Source organism: Mastigoproctus giganteus, chromosome 7, assembly GCF_048544385.1.
Source record: "Mastigoproctus giganteus isolate SK-2022 chromosome 7, ASM4854438v1, whole genome shotgun sequence".
NCBI lineage: Eukaryota > Metazoa > Arthropoda > Arachnida > Uropygi > Thelyphonidae > Mastigoproctus > Mastigoproctus giganteus.
Genome location: NC_143581.1, coordinates 189,833,561 through 189,859,321, shown reverse-complemented (window position 1 = coordinate 189,859,321; position 25,761 = coordinate 189,833,561). Strand labels below are relative to the sequence as shown.

At 36.7% G+C, this 25,761-nt stretch overlaps 1 protein-coding gene across 1 annotated transcript in view; it reads left to right on the top strand.

The window, feature by feature from the left end:
- The window catches only part of gcl (germ cell-less), a 124,172-nt gene extending 103,927 nt beyond the window's left edge, over positions 1-20,245 (top strand). The window contains exons 13-14 of the mRNA XM_090377313.1: positions 11,741-11,915; positions 20,060-20,245. Coding sequence (XP_090233439.1) covers positions 11,741-11,915; positions 20,060-20,215 — 331 coding nt within the window. The 3' untranslated portion in view covers positions 20,216-20,245. The remainder of the gene's footprint in view (positions 1-11,740; positions 11,916-20,059) is intronic.
- Positions 20,246-25,761: the final 5,516 nt, after the last annotated feature.

Below are 25,761 nucleotides of genomic sequence, written 5' to 3'. Positions count from 1 at the left end.
AGCTGCACTTGAATAACCATCCTCTTCCCATAGCTAACTGTATTCGTCTACTAGGATTGTACTTTGACAATAAGTTAAATTTCCAAAAGCACATTGAACATCTCTGCACTACTTGTCAAAAAAAACTAAACATACTCAGAGTCTTCTCAGCCACAACATGGGGAGCAGATCGCCAAAGCCTGCTTCATTTATATAGATCCATAATCAGATCACGACTGGACTACGGTGCGCCTGTCTTCGATTCTGCTGGGGAGAGCGCTTTATCTCGCCTCAACCCTATTCAACATTCAGCTCTCAGAACAGCACTAGGTGCATTCAGAACATCTCCAGTGCAAAGTTTATATGTTGAAGCTCATGAACCTCTCCTAAATATCAGGAGAAAGATGCTGCTGCTGAACTATGCAACCAAGATCCAAAGCCAGATGACCCATCCTAATTGGCCAATACTCTACAATCCACAGTTTACGACCTTCTATAGAAACAAACCACAGACAGTTCGGCCTGCTAGTATTAGGCTAAAACAACTAGCAGAAGATTGGGATATACACTTCAATAAAATCTTACAAGATCCTATAGATCCCGACCCTCCATGGTCTGTCATCAAGCCATCTTGTGACAATTATTTCCACCAGTGGGGTAAACACCCTCTATCAGATATTAACATCCAACAGCTACACATAGCGCATACTCAACGTTATCCTGACTTCATTAAAATTTATACAGATGGATCGAAGTCTGAGAGTGGATCAGGCACGGCAGTAGTACTCCCAGATAATACCATTTCTCTATCTCTCCCAACAGAGTGCAGTAGTTACACGACTGAATTATATGCCATAAAGCTTGCTATAGAAAATATTTTCCATATGTCAATTCAAAAGAGCTTAATTTACACAGACTCGCAGAGTTCCTTATTAGCCTTGCAAAACAACTCCCCGTCTACTCACCCTCTATTAAAGCTCATTAGAACAGAGTTGATATGTCTGAGAGAGCATCAACAAAAGGTTATTTTCTGCTGGATACCTGGCCATACTGGAATACCAGGAAATGAAATTGCGGATGATGCTGCCAAACATCCATCGAGAGCAGCCCCAACGAATTCCTTAGTACCGTTCACAGATTATAAAATGAAGATCCGAAATATATGTAAAGGTCGATGGACTCTACAGTGGCAAGCACAAATTCATAATAAACATTTTCAAATTAAACCTGTACCAAAATTATGGGCTTCTAGACACGTTGAAAACAGACAAAAAGAAGTAATCCTAACCAGAGCCAGAATTGGTCATACTCATTTAACTCATTTGTTCCTCCTGTCAGGGAATGACCCTCCTCAGTGTAATCATTGTCATATACCACTTACAGTCAAACACATACTTCTAGAATGTACCCTATATCATAATGCTCGACTAGTGTCATTCAATTCTCTAGCAAGTTTAAAGGTACCTTTGTCACTTACCCATATCATAGGCGAAAAATCAAATCTCGCAGAATTCTTCTCCTTCCTAAAACGAATAGGACTGTATAACCGTTTCTAACTGCTTCTACATGAACCAACACAGGCAGTATGAACCACTTTTCTAAGTGCAATATGACCTAAGTAGCCATTGCACTTAAAACCCCATAAACAACAACAACGAACAACTCTACATCCTTTCCAAAATGACACCCCCCAGAACTGTATGCAGTATTCAAGATGTGGCCTGACTATTGCCTTATACAAAGGGATAATCACCTCCTTTTCCCTACTAGCAAAATTCCTGTATATCATTGACAATACCCCATGACCTGCTCTAGCAGCCTGTCTGCATTGCTCAAAAAACTTCATATCTGACTGCATAATTACTCCCAAATCTTTTTCATTTTCTGCCACCGTAATACAACACAGTTGATACGTTTCTCTGGGGTTACTTCTACCCGTATGTAATACTTTGCATTTGTCAATGTTAAACTTCAGTTGCCACTTCTCAGCCCATCTGGCCAACTTTTCTAGATCCTGTTACAGTAGCACATTGTCATTACTGTCATTAAAAACCTGATATACCTTCATCAATATCATTAATAAATATACTAAACAACAGCAGGCTCAACACCGAACTCTGGAGGACTCCACTAATAACATTAGTCCATGAAGAGCAGCACCATTGATTATCATTCTCTGTTGTCTCCCACTCAACCACCATTTTATCCATTGTAGCAACTTGCCCTTAATATCATACTAATCCAATTTTTACAATAGTTTTCCATACACCACAGTAACAAAAGCTTTCCTGAAATCCAAGTATATGATATCAAAATTATTTTTTGCGTCCAGTTCCTTTGTAACCACATCATAATATCCAATAAAATTTGTCACACAAGACTTTCCCTTAACAAACCCATGCTGTGTCTGAATTATTACTGAAGCCTTGTCTAGATGATCCTGCAGCATCTGTTGTTGTTGTTGTTTTTTGGTTTTTAGGAGCATTAGCAACTAAGGCCATATTGCTCCAGAGATATGTGGTGGTCATTCCTTGACCTTTCCACATCCTCCATATTTGGTGGTTACGGGCTCGAACCCCGGTCTAATCAAGAAGTGTGTGCTACGCACTGCTGCTCCTGCCCATCTGGCTACGGAGGCGCCCTCCCTGCAGCATCTGTAACCAGTGACTCCATTATTTTCCCCAGAACAAAAGTTAAATTGGTTTGTAATTACTCATGTCATCTTTTGTTCCCCCTTTGTGAATTGGGGATACATTTGCACATCTCCAATCCGTGACTTCTGCATCCAAGGATGCACTCATAATTATGGCTAAGGGTTTCCTTATTTCCTTTGCCACCTCCTTTAATATAACTGGATAGATCCCATCCAACCCAGGTGCCTTTCATCTGTTTAACTTCAACAGTTTTTTTTACACAAAATCCATTCCCTGGCACAGAACGAACAGTACAGCAATCTCTGGAGACAATTCAATTGAATGCTAGTTGGTTAGAATGCGATGCTGATGCCATATGAAGCTATTTATCTGGTCCGCCTTAAACTGAACTCTAGTCCTGATGGTACTTGAATTTAAAATGTGCTGTCATGCAGCACTGAATGTTGTAAATTTTTAAAACTCCACTTTTCTCTCAGTTATTACAAAATCATTGAGCCTCCTGGTAAGAGTTTAATAAGCTTCTGTACTTCACTTCTCTAAATAATTCCTCATTTAGGGAAGTGAAGCTTATTAAACTCTTAACAAAGCTTATTAGCAGCTTATTAAACTCTTAACAGAGTTTAATAAGCTGCTGTACTTCTTCCCTAAATAATTCCTCATGTGTGAATGAAGATGCAAAATACTCATTCAGTTTGTCAGCTATCTGAGCAGGATCATCAACAGTCGAACCAATCTGGTTCATCCCTTTCTGTCTAGAATTTATATAAGTAAAGAAGTCCTTGCTGTTTTTCTTAGCATCCTTTGCCAAAGATTTCTCATAATCTGCCTTTGCTTGCCTAATCTCCATTGTAACTTGATAACAGACTAGCTTATATCTGCCATAGGCTTCCTAGTAACTTCCACAATTAATTCCTTGAATGAATTTATAATTTGTGCTGGTAACATTATCAGTTGATCCCATTGTATAGAATTTAAAAACTGTTTGAGACCACTGTAGTCACCTTTACGAAAGCAAAAACCCTTCCCTTTACCTCTGATGGTAGATAAATTATCAGGTGACGAAGAAGCCTATGGCAGATATAAGCTAGTCTGTAATCAAGTCACAAAGGAAGTTAGCAAAGCAAAGGCAGATTATGAGAAATCTTTGGCAAAGGATGCTAAGAAAAACAGCAGTATTACTTATATAAACTCTAGAAGAAAGTGGATGAATCAGATTAGTCCATTTGATATCGATGCTTCGACTGTTGATGATCCTGCTCAGATAGCTGATAATCTGAATGAGTATTTTGCATCTACATTCACAGATGACGAGTTACTAAGGGAGGAAAATGCCAGAAGTTTATCAACTGTAACAGGGTGCTTAATGATTTTGTAATAACTGAGAGCAAAGTGGAGGGGAAATTGTTGAAGTTAAATATAAAAAAGGCTCCCGGGGTGGATGGGATCTATCCAGTTATATTAAAGGAGGCCGCTAAGGAATTATGAGAGCATCTTCGACTCAGAGAAAGTCCCAACAGACTGGAGATGTGCAAATGTATCCCCAGTTCATAAAGGAGGATCTAAGGTTGACATGAGTAATTACAGACCAGTTAGTTTAACTTCTTTCTGTTCTCGGGGAAAATAACAGAGTCACTGGTTAAAGATGCATTGCAGGATCATCTAGACAAGACTGCAGTAATAATTCAGACACAGCATGGGTTTGGTAAGGGAAAGTCTTGTCTGACAGATTTGATTGGATACTATGATGTGGTTACAAGGGAACTGGATGCAGAAAATAATTTTGATATCATATACTTGGATTTCAGGAAAGCTTTTGACACTGTTGCACATGGAAGACTACTGTTCAAATTGGAGCAGTGTGTTATTAAGGGTAAGTTGCTACAATGGATAAAAGGGTGGTTGAGTGTGAGAAGACAGAGTGGTAATCAATGGATGCTGCTCTTCCTGCACTAATATTATTAGTGGAGTACCACAGAGTTTGGTATTGGGCCCACTGTTGTTTACCAATGATATTGATGAAGGTATACTAGTCTTATTGTCGAAGTTTGCAGATGACACAAAGGTTGGCAGGGTTGTTAATGACAGTAATGGCAGTGTGCTACTGCAACAGGATCTAGAAAATTTAGGCAGATGAGCTGAGAAGTGGCAACTGAAGTTTAACATTGACAAATGCAAAGTACCTGCATATGGGTAGAAGTAACCCCAGAGAGGCCTTGAGGGGAACAGGTATCCTGCGTGTTATCAGACACTCAGTCTAAAACACTGATGGATCCAATATCTTTCTATTACAGAAGATTTAAGAGAAGTCCGGTTGGCCTGCCTCCCTAAAATCCACTCATGCACACCTTCTCGATGGTAAGCCTTGTTTCGCCACTTAGGTGGCAATGAATGAGTAGAGTGGTTCTCTTCAAGATGCCTGGTCAGCATGAGGATGAAAAGACCAAACACTCCAGCATATCACAGCACAACAAAACAAATGGCTTTCAGTCCCCAGCAGCTTTCACTCCCCTCTTACGGCAGCGAGAGGATCAGAGTGGAAGCAGAGGGTGCTAAGAATCTCTGGGTATGACCAGGCTGCCATGCACGGAAACTGAACTTGGCCTGTTACAACGAAAGATCACTCATCGGTGAAGACAGGATATTAGAGCTGGAAAAGGAATTAGAAAATGTGAATTGGAATATCATCGGTTTGGCTGAAACAAGAAGAAGAAATGAATCACCTTATAAGTTTATCAAGTGGAAATCTGCTGTACACCAATGGAAATAGTGAAAGGAGTGAAGGTGGAGTTCGGTTTCTGGTCCATAACGATTTAAAAAACAACATTTTGGAATTCAAAAGTACATCATCAAGGGTGTCAAGACTAATACTCAAGATTTCTAAGACGTACAAGCTAAAGGTTATAATGATTTATGCACCAACATCGAGCCATGATGATGAAGAAGTTGAAGAAATGTACACCGAAATTGAGAGTCTTCTAGATGAGCAGAAAACCCACTACACTATTATTATGGGGGACTTCGCAATGCTAAGGTTGGAAAAAGACAAAACACTGCAGAAAGGGGAACTAAAAAAAATTTTGAAATTGGTGAAAGAAATGAAAGAGGCGAAAGACTTGTGGAATTTGCAGAATCTCAAGGATTGTCAGTAATGAACACTTTTTTCAAGAAAAGGGTGAACAGAAAGTGGACATGGAAGTGTCCAAATGGATTAACAACTAATGAAATCGACTTCATCCTCACTAAGAGAAGATATATTGTGAATGATGTTACCGTCCTGAATAAGGTAAATGTTGGAAGTGATCACAGAATGGTAAGATTTACACTTGATATAGATGTAGGAAAGGAAAGGAAAAAACTGACTCGAGTAAATAATACAAAGGTCTTTGAGATGACAGAAGAGGAGAAAAAGCAGTATGTACTGGAACTTAAGAACAAGTTTGAGCTTCTGCAAACTGCTCGGGACCAAGATATCGACAAGGAATATTACAACTTTCTGAAAGTGATAAAGCCCAAGACACCTATAGGGAAAAAGAAATCCAAAGAAGAAAAAATTAGTCAAGAAACACTTGTTATGATGAACCGAAGACAAAAAATGAAGAGCAAGATAAACACTAACAAGGAAATAATTGAGTATATTGAGTTATGCAAAGCCATTAGAAAGAGACTCAGAGAGGACATAAGAAGATTTAACACAAGAAAAGTAGAACAAGCATTAAAGGGGGAAAACAAAGGATTTAAATCAGCAGCCATAAGCAGTAATACAGAAAGCCAAATGATACTGAAACTGAAGAATAGTGATGGTGTACTTATAAACAGCAGAGAAGGCATAATTCAAATAGCAGAAGACTACTATAAAAAATTATACAAGGAGCAAGGGAATGATGCCAGCAGTGGGGAAGATGGATTGCAAATTAGCAACACATGCGACATACCCAATATTATTCCTGATGAGGTAGAACATGCATTGAAGAAAATGAAGAATCAGAAAGCCCCGAGGGAAGATGAAGTTACTGTAGAGTTGTTACAATTGGAAGGAAGAGACATAACATGAAAACTAGCAACACTCTTCACAAAATGCATTAGAAAAGGTGTGACGCCTAAGCAGTGGAATAATGCAATCATAGTTTTGCTGCATAAGAAAGGAGATAAATCAGAAATTGGAAATTATAGACCAATTAGCTTGTTATCCCACATCTACAAGTTGTTCACAAGGGTCATTAGTAACAGATTAGAAAGAATACTTGATGAGAATCAACCAAAAGAGCAAGCTGACTTTAGGACAGGATTCTCAACTATGGATCACCTTCACATAATATCACAGCTAATGGAGAAAGCAAATGAATATAAAACACCATTATGCCTGGCATTTGTGGATTATGAAAAGGCATTTGACTCCATACAGCATAAGGCAATGTTTCAGGGACTGGAAAGACAAGGCATAGAAACCCCACATATTATGATTTTGAAGAAAATATACGAGAATACTACCTCCTTTATTAGACTAGACAAAGCCAGTAGGAAATTTAAAATCGAGAAAGGAGTTCGACAAGGAGACACAATATCTCCGAAGCTGTTTACTGCTGCCCTTGAGGAAGCTTTCAGAAGATTAGACTGGTCGCAGAAAGGAGTCAATGTGAACAGAGAGTACCTAAACCATTTACGATTTGCAGATGACATTGTGGTCATAAGCCATAATCCCAAAGAATTAGAGGAAAATCTTAATCAGTTATGCACAGTTGGTAAAGATTTTGGACTAAAGGTGAATATGGCTAAAACAAAAGTAATGATGAACAAGTAAGCCACAGAAAGGGAAATAATGATTGAAGGAGCAGTAATTGAAAAGGTGGAGTCATACTTATCTGGGACAAGTTATTAGCTGTAATAATGGTAAATGGCTGGAAGTCAAGAGAAGAATAAATTTTGGATGGATAGCATGCAGGAAATATAGTCACATACTGAAGAGCAATATCCCAGTTTGTCTGAAACATAAAAAAATGAACCAATGTATACTCCCCTCCCCACCATGACTTGTGGAAGTGAAACTTGGGCACTCACCAAAAGAATGGAAGAGAAGCTGAGAACTACACAGCGAAGAATGGAACGAATTATATTGGGAATCAGACTATTAGATAAGAAGAGAAACACATGGATTTGGCAGTAAACTCAAGTAAAGGATATTGTTATCAAAACTAAAGAACTAAAATGGTCTTGGGCAGGACACATAGCTCGAAGATATGATGACAGATGGACTAAGAAAATAACAGAATGGTACCCAAGAGGAGCTAGAAGAAAACCTGGAAGACAAAGGCGGAGATGGATAGATGAAATTCATGAGTTTGTTGGTAGTAAATGGATGGCCAGTGCTCAAAACAGAAGGAACTGGAAAGTTGCTGGAGAGGCCTTCATCCTGCAGTGGATTGAAAATGGCTGATGACGATGATGAACCTCAGAGAAATGTACCAACTGTGTGGTACTACACTTAGGGTGTGAAGAAAATGAAAAGAATCTGGGAGTAATCGTGCAGTCAGATATGAAGTTTTCTGAGCAATGCAGACAGGCTGCCAGAGTAGGTCATGGGGTATTGTCAATGATATACAGGAATTTTGCTAGTATCGAAAAGGTGATTATCCCTTTGTATAAGGCAATAGTCAGGCCATATCTTGGATACTGCATACAGGTCTGGAGGTGTCATTTCAGGAAGGATGTAGAGTTGCTTTGAGCATGTACAGAGAAGGGCAACAGGGTTGGTGAGGGGAACAATAGGGGTCATCTTATGAGGAAAGACTTAAGTTCTGAAAATTGCAGTGGCTGGAGACTAGGCACCTGCGAGGTGATTTTATTGAGGTGTATAAGGCCTTGAATTGGTTATGCATGCTGAATTCTAATGGGATTCTTCCGCTTGCTCAGATTATGAACCTTAAGGGACATAAATTCAAATTGAGGAAAGGCAGCTGTAGAATAGATGTGTGGAAATTTTCCTTTGGCCAGCTGTGGTTAATTGCAGAAACAAACTTTTAGAGGAAATGGATGTATAAAATTGTTTTTTTTTTTTTTTTTTTTTTGGCTGATCGATTGCTTTCTTGCATCACATGCCTCCATTACTGCTACTACTACTACTACATCTTTAATTAAATCCCACATCAGTACACTGTGATCACTGTCACCCAGTAGTTCCTTTATCTGAAAATTCTTAATGCATGAGTAATCACTGCTGATAACCATATCAAGAGTATTACCCTCTCTGCTTGCCTCTCGAACATACTGCTGCAGAAAACAATCATCCAATAAATCCACAATAGTCTTTCTAGTGTGCGAGTGACCAACCCACAAGTTCCAGTCAATATCTGGGAAGTTGAAATCCCCCTTTATAATACAATCTGCTTTTCTGGCCCATTCTATTTCTCTGTACAATTGTTTGTTGTACTCATTAGTGTCATTAGGCCTATAACACACTCCTACTCTTATTTTTGCTTTCCCAGTGCTTATGTCACACCAAACTGACTCAGCATTGCACTGTCCATCTCTGTCAACTTATGCACTTCCTTAGATTTGTTTTTCTTAATTGACAACATAACCGTCCCCTTCCTTTCCTTTCCGTACACATTGTACTCCCCAAATTCCAATTCTGCATTCCTTATATCTGTTTGACACCACGTCTGTTATCTCAACAATATCCACCTTCAATATTTTGACCAGCAATTCAAATTCATACAATTTAGATACTGTACATCTAGCATTAGTGTACATGCAAGTATACATGCACCTCTTCTTATTCTAGTTGCCCTAACACAGCCCAAGTATTTATTTGTTTCATGATGACTCCCACCAGTCCCTGAAACCCCAGCACTCCTGCCCTCCAGGCCGCTGCTCATTCTGATAGAAGCAGTGCAAGAATCACTTTCACTGCTGCCTGCGGCTACTTTTAACCTTTTAGTCTGTGAATCCTCCCCAAGCTAGCAGTGTTCTACCCACCTAACGCTGCTTTGATAGCATCAGCAAACACTCTTGCACACATTCTATTTAAGTGTATCCCATCCCTGTAAAAGCAGTCTCTCCTATTAACAAGCACATTGAGAAAAATTCTACCCCATGAGCCTTGCACAATTTTTCCAGGCCCAAATTGATTGACAAGACTGTCATGGTGTACTCCCTCCTGTCATGTCTGGGCAGAATTGCAAACACTTTCAAATTTAACCCTAACTCCCTACTTTTTTTTTCAACTTGTCAAATCTGTACTTGTTAAGTAAATCTGCAGATTTCCTACTCTTAATGTCATTAGTGCCAACGTGTACAACAATATCATCCTCTTTGCCCTTAAAAGATGATATCTGCTCTACAACATCATTAACTTTTGCCCCTAGTAGACATACCCTGTTTCTATCTTTTTTACACAATATATTACCCATCTCCCTGACAATATTACCCATCTCCCAGCGCATTCTGCCTTGGGGCTTGTCGCTGCATTGCCACTAAGTTTAATTTTATGAAACAAAAGGAGGAATTTTATTTTTGTGCATGTGCTTAAATCAGTTTGTGCCATGTAATGCTGAAACTTACTTTTTGTTTACTTCAGAACAAAATTCTAATTAATATTATGTTGTTTAAAAACTGGTGGGAAGAATGCTAAGACTTTGTTGAATGAAGAAACTTTTTAGGGTGTATACACTCTTTGGTAGAGTGTCTGGTACTATGAAGTAAAAATCAGCTCTTCCAGATGTGAGTTGTTTTCATTATAAGGTCTTATTTCTGAAAAAGTTTCTTCTATTGGCTCTTTACTGCTGAAATTTTAAAGCAAGAACTGTTAGCCATTTCTGTGGGCTAAGTTTGCAAATCAGAGTTTCTTTCTATTAAATGAATTGTTATATATCTAAGAAAATATTTTTGAATGTACTTATAACAATTAATATCACATGTGTTCTTGCAATACTATATTTATGTAGTTATTTATATGTTTGTTACTAAAATGTGTTTTGTTAATTTATTTACAAAAATGGAACAATTTATACTTTACTTCAACTAACTGAAAGAACTAACAAAGAAAATGTATGGTTAAGCATGAAACTTAATCATTATCCACTTTGTCTGCAGTGAAAGTGGCTATAGTGCGTAATATTTTGAGGATAAAGAGTTGGAACTCAATAATGGAGTTAAGGTATTCAATACAGTGTTTCCTACAACTCTCTCAAAATCTTTGGTCACAGCTGTTAGGTCTTGGGTAGAGTGACTAGATTTAAAAAAAATAAAAAAATGGAATGTACCTGTTGACTGGCACTGCTACATGTGAGACATTTAGTGCCTATCACAGCTGATTCTGTGCTATGCGTTATAGTGCTGTTGTACATTACATACTCTTGTTTTGGAAACAGATAGTGAATGAGTAAACATTTTATTTGATTGTTTTCTTTAAATGGATTTAACCTAAACACTATCCATATATTGTATCTTATGTATATAAGACATATATGTGTTTTTAACCCCAGTGTCAGCAATTATTTCCCATGGTGCACTCAACTTGACCAACACTTAATGAAGCTGATAAAAAGCATCACTTACAAAATGTGTATGTAACATAAAAAAACGTTGCAACTTCTAAATAAAATGGCACTTTTGGAAAAATCAAAACTTTTTGGAATCCTGTTACAGCTTTGTCAGGATAGCAAGATGCCACTCAGAAATGGGACACTTGTTCACCCTGCACTAGAGAAAACCTACATGTTATTAGATAAGTTTTCATATTTAAATGATTGGTGAGTGTCCATCTTCATCTTCCTCTACATAAAACCCTAAAACAAATAAACAAACAAATCTTGCTCTACATTTGTTCTTTCTTTACCCATGTGACATGCGCCTCCATAGCCAGATGGGCAGGAGCGGCAGTGCGTAGCACACGCTTCTTGATTAGACCGGGGTTCGAGCTCGTGACCACTAAATACGGAGGATGTGGAAAGGTCAGCGAATGACCACCGCATATCCCCAGAGCAATATGGCTTTAGTTGCTAATGCTCCTAAAAACTAAATAACAACAACAACCCATATGACTCTCTATTTATCTTCTTTACATATAAAAATTGTATTAAATAGTATTTTTTTTATGTAATACCATATAGAAGCATAAAGTTTCGTCGTAACCAGAGAGCTAATTCAGATGTATATGAAGCTTCTATTCATCACTTGAGAAGAAATATAATGTATTGCTTAACTATTTATTCGCAAAATAAATCTGGAAAAGTTTTGCATACATGTACAACTGGCCTTAACTCCTTAACTTTGGCAAAAAATGAGGTAAATCTGCATGTTATTTAAAGTAGACAATAATTTCATATAGTATTTTAGATATGTTAAGAATAAATTTGGTTCCTATTATATGTTATTTATTTTATTTATTTATTATTTTTATTAATTTACTTTATTTTATTTTATTTTTTTTGTATTTATTATTTATTGTTAACATTGTTTTTTGTCCTAGAGGTATTCAGTATTCAGAATTTAATACTGAATTCGGAATTAATTTTAATCAGATTTTTTTTATATATTTATATATATATATATATATATATACAGGGTGTCTGAAAAATATTGGTACAAACGTTTAGGGGAGGTAGGTAACATCTAAAGGAATGTGAATCGCATAGGAACCCATAACCGGAAACATCACGGGAAAAGTAGTAGCAGAGGCACAAGAAGCAGAAATGACACAAGACAGTAATTAGTGCCAAACATTTATTTGACATAATATTAACAATAGAGTACAAGATGGATGCATTTCATGATGTTACAACAGATGCTCGAAGGTTCCACCATGAGACACGATGCATGCGTGACACCGACGCAGCATGGATTGGTGGACACGGTCGAACACACATAGCTTCTTTGACAGTAGCAGCAGCGCAGACGAGTCTTGCCACGAGATCCATTTCTGTCTCCACAGGCGATTCATACACGATAGATTTAAGGGCCCCCTACAGAAAGAAATCAAGGCTCAATAAATCAGTTGAGCGTGGGGGCCAAGCAACGGGTCCGCCACGGCCAATCCATCGATGCCCAAAACGCCTGTTCAAATGGTCACGAACACACCTTCCATAATGGGCAGGCACTCCATCATATTGAAACCAAATGTTGCATCTCACATTTGCTGGTGCCTCCGTAGCCAGGTGGGAAGGAGCAGCAGTGCATAACACACACTTTCTTGATTAGACCGGGGTTCGAGCTCGTCACACCAAATACGGATGATGTGGAAAGGTCAGGGAATGACCAATGCATATTCCCGGAGCAATATGGCCTTAGTTGCTAATGCTCCTAAAAACCAAATAACAACAACAACTCACATTTGCTGGAACATCGTCAAGTAACCCTGGTAGAACTTGTTTAAGAAAGATCCGATATTTAGCAGAGTATGTGGGATGGTAACAGGTATGGGCCGACTAAGCAGTCACCGACCATACCTGCCCACACATTTATTGCGCAGCGATGTTGTGCCGTGTGGGGGTGCACACCGTGTGGGCTGTTGTGAGCCCACACATGAGCATTGTGCTGATTGAATAAGCCTTCCCGAGTAAAAATAAGCCTCATCCGTGAACAAAACATAGGCTGGAAAATTCAAGTCTTGAACACTTTCTTGGAGAAACCACTGCACAAAAGCGAGACGTGCAGGATGATCTTGGGGAGCAGTAACTGAACCCTTTGGAGATGAAAGGGGTGTAAGGAATCATCGTGCCAGACATGCTGTACACTGCAACAAGACACTCCTAAGGCAGAGGCAACGGCACGTGTGCTGGTAGTAGGATTATTCTGGATGGCATTCAACACACTTTCTTCCATGGCAGGAGTTCGCATCGAACGTGGTCTGCCCTCACTACTGCTGTTACCTCTAAATGACCCATAATTGCACAAATTTTGATGCACACACACGCAAACAAACGGTGGCCCAGTACATGTCTGTCTGGGAAGCGTTCTCCATAAATTCGTTGAGCGGCTCGTCCATTGCTCTCTGCTAATCCGTACACTAGGTGCATGTCTGCCAGCTCACAGTTCATTTATCGATGCATGCTCTTCATGCGGTGACTACTGCTTGAATGAGTAAACCAGAAATTTTCCCTCGCGCGAATTGATGAACAGCGCTGTGTACCGACTTACGGTGACATTTCCAGTTATGGGTTCCTATGTGATTCACATTTGTTTAGATGTTACCTACCTTCCCTAAACATTTGTACCAATATTTTTGAGACACCCTGTATGTGTGTATATATATATATATATATATATTTTTTTTTTTTTTTTTGAAATTTTTAAAATTTACCCTTCTTGTTTTAGTATGCTGATGTTTTTAGAGCCAGACCCATAATGTTAAGTTTGTCTGTTATTCACAAGAGTATACTTATACCTATATTTAAAGTACGGTAGGTTCCAGTTGTCTATCATATTTGTCAATTCTATTTTATCATAAAAAAATCATAAGGGTAAAAGAATTATAATAAAATGCATACATATTATTCAAATTATTTTACATATTATATATACAGGGGGTCTTAAAAATATTGGTACAATTCACATTCCTTTAAATGTGACCTACCTCCCCTAAACGGGGAGGTAGGTAACATCTAAAGGAATGTGAATCGCATAGGAACCTATAACTGGAAACGTCACCGTAAGTCAATAGATGGCACTGTTCATCAGTTTGCGAGAGGGAAAATTTCTGGTTTACTCATTCAAGCAGTACTCGCCGCACGAAGAGCATGCATCGATATACGAACTGTGAGCTGGCAGACATGCACCTAGTGTATGGATTAGCAGTGGGCAATGGATGAGCCGTTCAACGAATTTATGGAGAACGCTTCCCAGACAGACATGTACCGGACCACCATTTTTTTGTGCGTGTTCATCAAAATTTGTGCGATTATGGGTCATTTAGAGGTAACAGGGGTAGTGCGGGCAGATCACGTTTGACACAACTCCTGCCATGGAAGAAAGTGTGTTGAATGCCATCCAGAATAATCCTACTACCAGCACATATGTCGTTGCCTCTGCCTTAGGAGTGTCTCGTTGCAGTGTACAGCGTGTCTGGCACGACGATTCCTTACACCCCTTTCATCTCCAAAGGGTTCAGTTACTGCTCCCCCAAGATCATCCTGCATGTGTGGCTTTTGTGCAGTGGTTTCTCCAAGAAAGTGTTCAAGACTTGAATTTTCCAGCCTATGTTTTGTTTACGGATGAGGCTTATTCAATCAGTGCAATGCTCATGTGTGGGCTCACGACAACCCACACGGTGTGCGCCCCCAGGCGGCACAACATCGGCAGGTATGGTCGGTGACTGCTTAGTCGGCCCATACCTGTTACCATCCCACACGAACTCCGTTAAATATCGGATCTTTCTTGAACAAGTTCTACCAGGGTTACTTGACGATGTTCCAGCAAATGTGACACGCAACATTTGGTTTCAACATGACGGGCCGCCTGCCCATTATGGAAGGTGTGTTCGTGACCATTTGAACAGGCGTCAATGGATTGGCCGTGGTGGCCCCGTTGCCTGGCCCCCACACTCACCTGATTTATCGAGCCTTGATTTCTTTCTGTGGAGGCGCCTCCATAGCCAGGTGGGAAGGAGCAGCAGTGCGTAGCACACGCTTCTTGATTAGCCCGGGGTTCGAGCCCGTCACCACCAAATATGGAGGATGCGGAAAGGTCAGAGAATGACCACCGCATATTCCCGGAGCAATATGGCCTTAGTTGCTAATGCTCCTGAAAACCAAATAACAACAACAACATCTTTCTGTGGGGGGGGGGGCCCTCATATCTATCGTGTATGAATCACCTGTGGAGATGGAAATGGATCTCGTGGCGAGACTCTTCTGCGCTACTGCTACTGTCAAAGAAACCCCAGGTGTGTTCGACCGTGTCTGCCAATCCATGCTGCATCGGTGTCACGCATGCATTGCGTCTCATGGTGGAACCTTCAAGCCTCTGTTGTAACATCATGAAATGCATCCATCTCGTACTCCATTGTTAATATTATGTCAAATAAATGTTTGCCACTAATTGCTGTCTTGTGTAATTTCTGCTTCTTGTGCCTCTGCTACTACTTTCCCTTGATGTTTCCGGTTATGTGTTCCTATGCGATTCACATTCCTTTAGATGTTACCTACGTCCCCTAAACGTTTGTACCAATATTTTTGAGACACCCTGTATACTCAAACTTTTATAACTCAAACTGCAAAGAAAATAAAAAAATTCTGAAGCTATTGAAGCAGAATTAAAAAGTAATAAATGGACAACTTTAATATACTCTATTATTAAAAATCCACAAAAAAAAAGCAGACATTAAATTTAACAGATATTTGAGCAGAATTAATATATATTTTCAGTAATTCAAAACATTAAAAATTATAGTAAAATTTTACATATTGTATGTACATCATACTTAGTTACGTGCATATTCATGTACTATATACTTTAATTATGTGGTTATTTATTTGTTTCTTTGCTGTACAGGACAAAAATCAAAAATTTAAGATTGTGTTCAGATATAGTTAGGGAAGGATGTTACATGGTTGTTTTCCATTAAGATTATTACTAAATATAATACCACTCTTATACCATGTGAAATTAATAATATAGTTTATTAAGCTACTCACCTCAACTACTATACATTAAGGTAACATTTCAGGTATCTTAACGATATCCATCATCAGACTGTGCTGCTGACAGACTCCTCTTGCCAATGCTCCCAGAAACCTGATGTGCATACCCTGGACTACTCCCAGGTTTCTGAGAGCATCAGCAAGAGGAGTCTGTCAGTAGCATGATGTGATGATAGGTATCGGTAAGATACCTGAAATTTTACCTTAATGTATAGTAGTTTAGGCGAATAACTTAATAAACTATATTATTAATTTTACATGGTATATGAGTGGTATTATATATAGATGGTTATACACAATTGTAATAATCTTAATTGTGTTCACAGTGAAATATATTATCACTAATATTTTTCACCCATTAAAATGTATGATTTCAGTGTCCAAAGCATTAATTGCTTTGCACACTGTGACTAAGAGTAAATTAATTTCATTTTCTTTTTATGCTTTTAATAATATCAGATAAGCCTATAGTTCAGATTTTCTTACATCGTGGTCTACACTGAGTATTCATTGAGGGTATATTCAAAACTTAAAACTTAGACCCTCCAGTTCTGACAATGGAATTTCATCCTTATCTTCCCCTTCTATTCTTTTCTACTCCTTTCCTTTAAATTTTTTAGTCATTCTAAGTGTGAAATCATTTTTTCATCATTCCATGCTCTTTTATGCATGCCACAGATTCAATATTTTTCACTCCAAGGTTACCTTGAATGACAGAAGGTTAAGAATTACTACTTTTAAATCTTTATAAATCCCTGATCTAATAGTAGTTTACGTATCATATTAAATAGTTAAAACAATAAATGGGCAAGTATTGGTAAAGTAAAATATAGAAAAATCAAAAAACTATGTATCTATATGATACTTCAACAGTTATTATTTTCTAACTGCTCTATGAGCGTTATTTGATCTGTAGGCTGTAAATTTGTCATTCCTGTTCTAAGAGTTAAGTGGATAATTTAATTAAGAAATTTTTTTTTTGGTTGATGCTGAATCAGCTTGCTTTTTTGCATCATTTGCCACCACTAATATTATGTTTTCCCATAGTGATTTTATTTGTAATTTTATTTTTCATCAGGTTTGTTGCTAGAGTTGAGGTTTCAGTTGTTCCAGATAGAGGACCTTTAAATAGTTTAGCACTATTTGCAGATAGTTTCTTCCTGACCTCAGATTTTCCTCGCTTCTGTGATTTAGTTTAGATTTTCTGCCTTAGCATTGCTGTTGTTAATACCATTTCTGCCTAACTCCCTAAGATGTGATTTCTTTGCCAGAGATGTCAGTTTGGAGAGGAAGCTTCACAGCTATCAATGTTATTCTGGATTTGCTAAATGCCAATAAATCAGCCAGTCTGAGTAACTTCAGCCATAGGATTTTTTTTGTCCTGGAGATCTGTATGACTATTGTAACTGAGTACTTTAGCACTGTAAAGTTTGCAGTTTTCTTTTCTTTGAATGTCTACTAATTTTCCATGTACTCTTTATACTAATTGCTATGAAACAAAATTTCTCTTCATCTTAGGAAATCCTCTGTCTCTTTGTCAGTTCAATATTTTCCACTTCTTGAAAAATAACTTCAAATTCATTATAAAGCTTACTCATATACACTGTGCTGCCACTTTATTAGGTACACCTACCTATAGCGTGTTGCAGCTACTTTAGCCTTCAAAACAGCCTGAATTCGTCTAGGCATGGATTGAACAAGATGCTGAAAATGTTGTGCAGGAATGGAGTACCATGCAGACATGAGTGTTTCACGCAGTTCCTTGAGCTTCGACGGAGGTGTAGGCCTGCTGCGGACTGAGCAGGCCACTGCAGCAAAGAAAAGTAATTCTCATGTTCCTGGAACCATTCCATATTGATTCAGGCCTTCTGCACCAGTGCATTATCCTGCTGGAAGGAACTATCTGACTGAGGATAAACTGTCAACATGAATGGATGCACTTGGTCAGCAACGATGTTTAGGTATGATGTGGCATTAAGATGTGAATCTATGGGTATCAATGGACCCAGCATGTGCCAAGAAAACATTCCCCACACCATAACACTGCCCCCGCCAGTAGTCGTCAAACATGACGGGTCCATGGATTCATGTTGTTTTCGCCAAATTCTGAGCCTTCCATCAACATGATGCACCAGGAACTTTGACTCATCAAACCAAGCAACTGTTTTCCAAACCTCGATAGTCCAGTGCTAGTGTTGCTGTGCCCAAAGGAGGCATGCTCTCTTGTTCTTCATTGATAACAAAGATATACGATGTGGCCGTTGGTTGTTGTAACCCATTTGCAACAAAGTGCAACTAGTGATCCGTTGCGATATTTTGTTCTATGCACCAAGGTTGTATTCTGACATGATGTGCGACATTGTGGCCCGTCTGTTTGCTTGCACAATTCTAGCCATCCTCCTCTGCCCTCTCTCATCAACAAGCGATTTTCTTCCACAGGAGTGCTGTTGAGAAGATGTTTTCTGTTTGTTGCACCATTCTCGATACACCCTTGAAACTGGTGTGTGTGAAAACTTCAGGAGAACTGCCGTTTCGGAGATGCTTTGTCCAGCACGTCTTGCACCTACTACCATGCCATGTTCGAAGTCCATTAGATCACTCCTTTTTCCCATTATTGCTATGGTTTGTATGCTTAACTGATACAAGGTTGTTCTGCTGCATTTATATCCACAACTGTGGTCATGTGACTTGCAACGTTGTGGGACAAACTATTTGTGTGTACAGCTGGGGGTGTACCTAATAAAGTGGCAGCACAGTGTATGTACTACTCCTTTGGGACAGATTTTTATACATTGCAAATCATTATTAAAGTACAAGTTAACTTCTGTTAACTTCAGCTGTAGGTGAGCCTCATCATTAACATATATCAAATGTATATTCTGTCTAAAATGTCTAATAGCATTTTAGACAATCTAAAATGCTATTAGATTGTCTAATCTAATAGCATTTTGTATCATTAAATATCGGCTACTAGGTATCTTAGTATAGCCATGTTTTTAGGATCCATTGTTGGCAAAAGTTATGATCTGTTGTATAGTTGGTATTAAATGATGATATTTAGAATTCCACTTCATCTTTTTAACCAAATTTCTAGGATCCTCTTAAATTCAGAATGGCAGTAACCAAGAATTTTTTAGTAAAAGTAGAAGTACAAAGCATACGTTTAAAGAAAATACATAACTAAAAAAATTTAAACTAGACTGAATATCTTCATGTAAACTTGATTAAATAATTGTATTTCAAATACAATTGTTAAAATGTGAATAACATTGAATAAAATGTAAGTGTTAATATTACACTAAAATTAATTGAAGCTTTTTATTTTCTAGTCAAAATTTAATCTGTCTAACAATACGTTCTCTCCCCCCCCCCTATTCAATACCAATGCATCTTGTATATTTGATTACAAAGGCGGTGATAATATATGTGTAAAAATGCCCTGAAATTCATAACTAATAATAATAATTATAAATTACATTTGGTACCATATACAGTATATTAAAACTACATTTCATGTAAAGCACTGTAATGTCTCTACTTCCTGGTTAAGTATAGCATATTTTTCTTGGGTTTAAATTATTTGGTCTTTTTTTTTTTTTTTTTTTTTGGCTACATCTTTTTGGTTTCATCTGCTCATCTGTAGGAAATTACATAAAAATTATATTACGAACTTTTAGTTCAGCATCTATTACAATATGAATTTTTTTACTCCCTTTCTTAGAATATCTTTAAATTTTTAATTTTAAAAATTATATCATATTCAAATAATTAACCACTTTTTCTTTTTTGTAGGAGGTTAAGATACTTACACTTGATCCTCAGATGCATTTTCCTGTGGTGTTAAGTGCCAGTTTCCTAGTGACTGCACCTCTTCAATCAGCAGATACAATTTTGCCATTGGACAAACGTGGCTTACCCAAAGAGCAGAACGTTTTAGGGAACTGGTGAATAAAAAAGATCAGGAATAAATGAGTAAAAGGCCATATCCCAAAGTCACTGTGTATATATATATATATATTTTTTTTTTTTTTTTAAAGTGGTGCTAAATTCTCTTCATCTTTATGGCAAAATAATTGCCCTGACAATTATTTAATTATGTGAGATAACTTTAACAATGGTGGGCAATAATTTAACAACAATAGCTTCTGTTTATAGTTTTGTAAATAGAATAATATTTTGACAATGCAATATGTTTTAGTAGTAATATTGGTTAAACTATTGAATGCATTTTTTTCCTGTGAGTATGGTGTTACAGGTGTCCAATTTTGAATTTAACTTAAATGTTCAAACCTTTTTTCACATTGATTATTGTTTTGTACGAAATACAGTTTTTTGTAATATTTTGTAAAGCTATTTTAAAAGATAATTTTTTTATACTAATGTAATTATCAGGTAGTCTGTTTTTTAATTATTTACTTGCATTAACTATTACATACGTTCTGTTACTTAATAACTAAATATCTTCTTAGAAGTAGCACTTAGCTGACAGTGCCAGTTAAACTCAAACTTAGCTTTTGGAACTGCTTATCTCATTGCTTATTAATTTGCAAATACATTGTTTCCTATGATGCAGAAGTTCATGTTTATGGAATGGTGTTACAGGTTTCACTACCGCTATGTTCTGAATTTTTGAATGGACAATATTATGATTTACAGAGTTAGTCATCTGCTATGTGAACTGTTAATTAAATTTAAAAATGATTCATCCAGAAACATGTATGGATGTTGGTGGCATGTTCTGTTTCAAATGATATACATACTACGTTATTAATTGTAAAAATAACTGAATTATTTACTCCATTTCTCATATCCATTTCTCCATATCTAATCTGATTTTATAATCAGATTAGATATTAATTGATAATCAGATCAGGGGATGGCAACAGAATGCAAAAAAACAATTAAAAGATATTACTTTTAAAACTTCACTTTTTTATGACATACTTTCAGAATTTAAGTATCAGTAAGTAATAGAATAAGTATTACTTCACAAAAAGTAATACAATATTAGCTCATAAGTTTCTTGAATATATGAAAAACAAAAATATTGGTATACTTAATTAAGAAATTATGAGGCAGTTATTTGCATGTAGGATTTAAGGCTAAAAAGCCTCCTCAGACTCCAAGAAGGGTTTACTGTCATATAAGTAGTGCAATAGCATCATTTCTATATGCAGTGAACCAACCAAAGTTGTACAGTGGCATCATTATGTAACGTTTCATATTGTGAATTCCTTCACAATGAGTTGCCTATCTCATTATACGTTGAATAAGTAATGCTTCCCCAGTAGAGAAAGCTATTGTTACTTATTCTCAATGAGTACCACCACTCAGATGGCCATTTCAGGGTTATTTGGCCTCTCATCACTGAGTGGGTAGGTAGCCCAGTGGTATAACAACCAACAAGCTGACAACCTAGTTATGAATTAATTTTCAGAATATGAGGGATGCCAAGTGGGATGTAGCTTGGTAAATATTGTATTTAGGACTAAATAGCCTCAGACCATTGCAGGTGAAATAGTCCTGAAACAGCCATCTGGGTGGTGATACTCACTGAGAATAAGTAAAGGTAGGCTTCTCTACCAGGGAAGCATTACTTATTCAAGGTGTAATGAGATAGGCAACTCGTGAAGGAATTGACAATATGAGATGTTATGTAATGATGCGGCTGTACAACTTTGGCTGGTGTGTGGGCCATCAATGTCAACTATCAAAGAAAACATGCCTTACACCTTTTCACAGGACACTGCACAAAACACATTAATTTTCCAGTGCAAATGTTTGTCCATTCACTCATCCCAAAACATGACATTGTGGTCTTATCATCGAAGACAATTTATGATGATATCTTTGTCAGCCATGTTGTTTCTACTGTTACCATCCTTGAGATTCTGCATACTGTTTGCATTTATACAGTACTTCCTAAACATTTGTTCTCAGTGTAGTTATTTGACAATTGACATATCAAATAAATGTATAAAATGCTTCCTAAAACATAATTAACTGTTTGTGCACAAAGGAAACTGTGATTTTTGCTTGGTTAACTTTCTCATGTTATATCAGAATTGTCACTTTATTTACCACTCAATTTTTGTTTTCAGAAAAGCCAACAATGAGAATGGATAGCATCTTGCAGTGTTGATCTGCAGCACCACACAGTTCCAAGAATTTTGAACTAATTGACTGTAAATTTTTTGATTTACTTTCTCAAGTGCTGTCATTTTCATGTGTCACAGATATTACATTGAGAGGATCACATTTAAAGTGTGATCCTCTCAGTGAAACCCAAGAAGTTAAAATCGTTTTCCTATTTTTTAAAATTCATGTTTCAAAAGTTGCTGAAGGTCCAGATATCTTAATTTCTGTTGTTATTTATTTTATTTTCTGTTACTGTGCTCTGATATTTCACTTAAGTTCCCTATTCATAAACCTACCAGAATATGTATTGGGACCTTTTGTTCTACCATTTCATCTGAAATACAAACCAATATTTTAACCATGATGAACATTGTATGTGTTAAATTAGCATAAAATTGAGCATGCAATCTAGGCATCTTACAGCAGATTGTTATAAGAATACTATTGTCAATCTTCACATCCCAATACCTCTTCAAATATTCTCTCAAAATACAATAAAGACAAAAATCTACCTCTAAAATAAGGGAACATATACAAAGAAGACTGCTACAGATAGGTTAGGAATAGTGCCGTAAATTAAACATCAATAAATTTTGGGTAAAATGGTGCTTTCAGTTAAGTATCACTTCTAAGCAATTATTATGATCTTTTGTAGATTATAAGTACATTCTTCCTGAATTATTAGGTAGAAACACAACAGAATTTATTCTCTTGATTACTGATATTATTTGTACAGTAGTTGGTTAATTACCCTTCATTCAGGTTACATATATTTTTTTAAGATGACTATAAAACATAACTGTCACTTTGGGAAATAACATTTATCCACTAAAACATGTGACCTAAAAATGTGATGTTGGTATATCATTATTGTATACAGCTGTATATAAAATGTGTGTCTAGCATTAATTTTAAATATTTTCTTGTTGAAAGTAACATTGATATTTATTTTTTATCACAGTTGTGGATCACTTCCTCCTTCTCTCTCTCTCTCTCTCTCTCTCTCTCTCTCTCTCTCTCTCTCTCTCTCTCTGTGTGTGTGTGTGTGTGTGTGTGTGTGTGTGTGTGTGTGTGTGTGTGTGTGTGTGTGTGTGTGTGTGTGTGCGCGCGCGCACTCCATAGCCAGGTGTGTAGCACATGCTTCTTGATTAGACCGGGGTTCGAGCCCGTGACCACCAAATACAGAGGAGGCAAAAAGGTCAGGGAATGACCATCACATATCCCCAGAGCAATATGGCCTTAGTTGCTAATGCTCCTAAAAACCAAATAACAACAACAACATCTCTCTCTCTCTTATACACTTTAAATATTTTTTTGATTTTAATTATAAAAAACTTTTTATTTTACAATATAAGCTTTACAGCTTTTTGCTATAGAAACAATATTATTAAAAAAAGAACCTGAGAATATTAGTCACATTGCAACTCTGGCAAATTACCTTTATTACTTCTCCTTCCCCTCTTTCTCTCTCACACACACACACACACACACACACACACACACACACACACACACACACACACACACACACACACACACACACACACCTTAAATATATTTCTTGCTTCCTATGACAGAGTGAGAGAGAAAGTTTCTACTTTTACTAAATTACATTCCAAATACATTAGTTAAATATTGAGAGAAATACACTAATGGTCATTTTTAAGATTGATAGTTTTATTTTTTTCAGTTAGGATGTTAAAAATTAAGCATGTAGTATTTTTGATTTGTGATGATGACTGGCTGTTCACTCTAATTTTCTTAGTATAATCACATTTTGAAGTACCAGTATAAATTAATATAATTGTAATAGACTATTCTCAAACAAATGTTTTCTGTAATTTATCCTTAAAAACTATTTATTATTATCTTTTCATTTATTCTTTTTTTTTTTTCATTAGTTTTGTTTATTTATTTTCACTAATAAATTAAATTTAATTTATTTCATTTTTTATTGTATTTAGTAATTCAAAGCTTCTTGGTATAAATAAGAGGATTATTCTTCTTTGTTTATAAGAATTAAGTATTTAACATTGATTAATGATGTAAGGGTAGCAGAAAAATAGGTGGAACGCATACCAGTATGTGTTATGAATGCTGTTCAAAACCATGAGAATGCATGCAGGAACAAAAAGTGGCTATGATGAACTTTGAGAGATATAAAATGTACTTATTAGGAAGTAACCATTCCTAACCATTAATAAGTAATTGCTATATATGTCTGCCACCTTTTCCAATTCAATTAGAAGTTTCCAATTTTTAGTTAGTTTTGTGTTATTTTTCACATATGAAGATTGGTTTTTTTTTTTTTTTTTTTTTCCCTTTCTCTAGTTATGGACCTACTGAATTTAAAAATATACACATAAAACCCAACATTACATAACCTTGCTTTTGTTAACCAAAGTATAGTACCCGTGTATCAGTATATGTTTACAACTTTTGAATATCACGTATTTTAACAGTTATGCTTACACATATGATTTTAACAATAAAGATTTAACTCTTAAATCTAAATTTCAGTGATTGGGTTGTTTTTTTTATTTTTTTTGTAAATAGCAGAGTTCAGTGCACCATTATTTTTATTTTTACTGGTTTTCAGTTAGTGTGTTCTTTGTTGTGTATTGTAGTTGTGTTTCTTGCTAAAAGAAGGATAGGTCAGTTTAAATACTTTAAAGATTAGGTTACTTTGAAGTTGTTGACTAATGTGGCTGTGCTGTGGTAATTTTCATAAGCTGGCATGGTAATTTATAGTAAATTTCAACCAGGTCATGCAGTGTAAAGATATTAATATTCAATACTATGTATTGAATATTAATACTATGTACAGAAATGATGCAATTGAGCTAACTTGTATGCTAGTTAACTCCATACATAACATGAGGCTTTAGCCCTAAACTATTCTGTAATCTAAATTACTCCACACCATCAGGCATCTCTCTTATTGTGGAGTTATACTTCACAACTGGGTTGTCATCATTGCAATACCATGGTACCTGCCCACCCACTGATGAGGAGCCAGTAAGCTCTGAAACGGTGCCGTATGGGTGATGGTATCCGCTGAGAATAAGTGACTAATAGTCTTCTCCTATGGTTAAGCATTACTTATTCGAGGTAGGACAATATCGTGGTAACTCGTTGTGAAGGTATTCACAATATGAAATATACATAATGATGCCAATTTATAACTACTTAAGTAGTTGGCTACGTACAGAAATGATGCAATTGCACTAACTTCTATGCTATTAAATACTATGTAATTGAACAGAATTAAAATAAAATAACATTTAATATAAATGAACAAAGCAAAGGACTTTAAAATACTGTTTATTGCATTTCATAATGATGTGCATTGATTA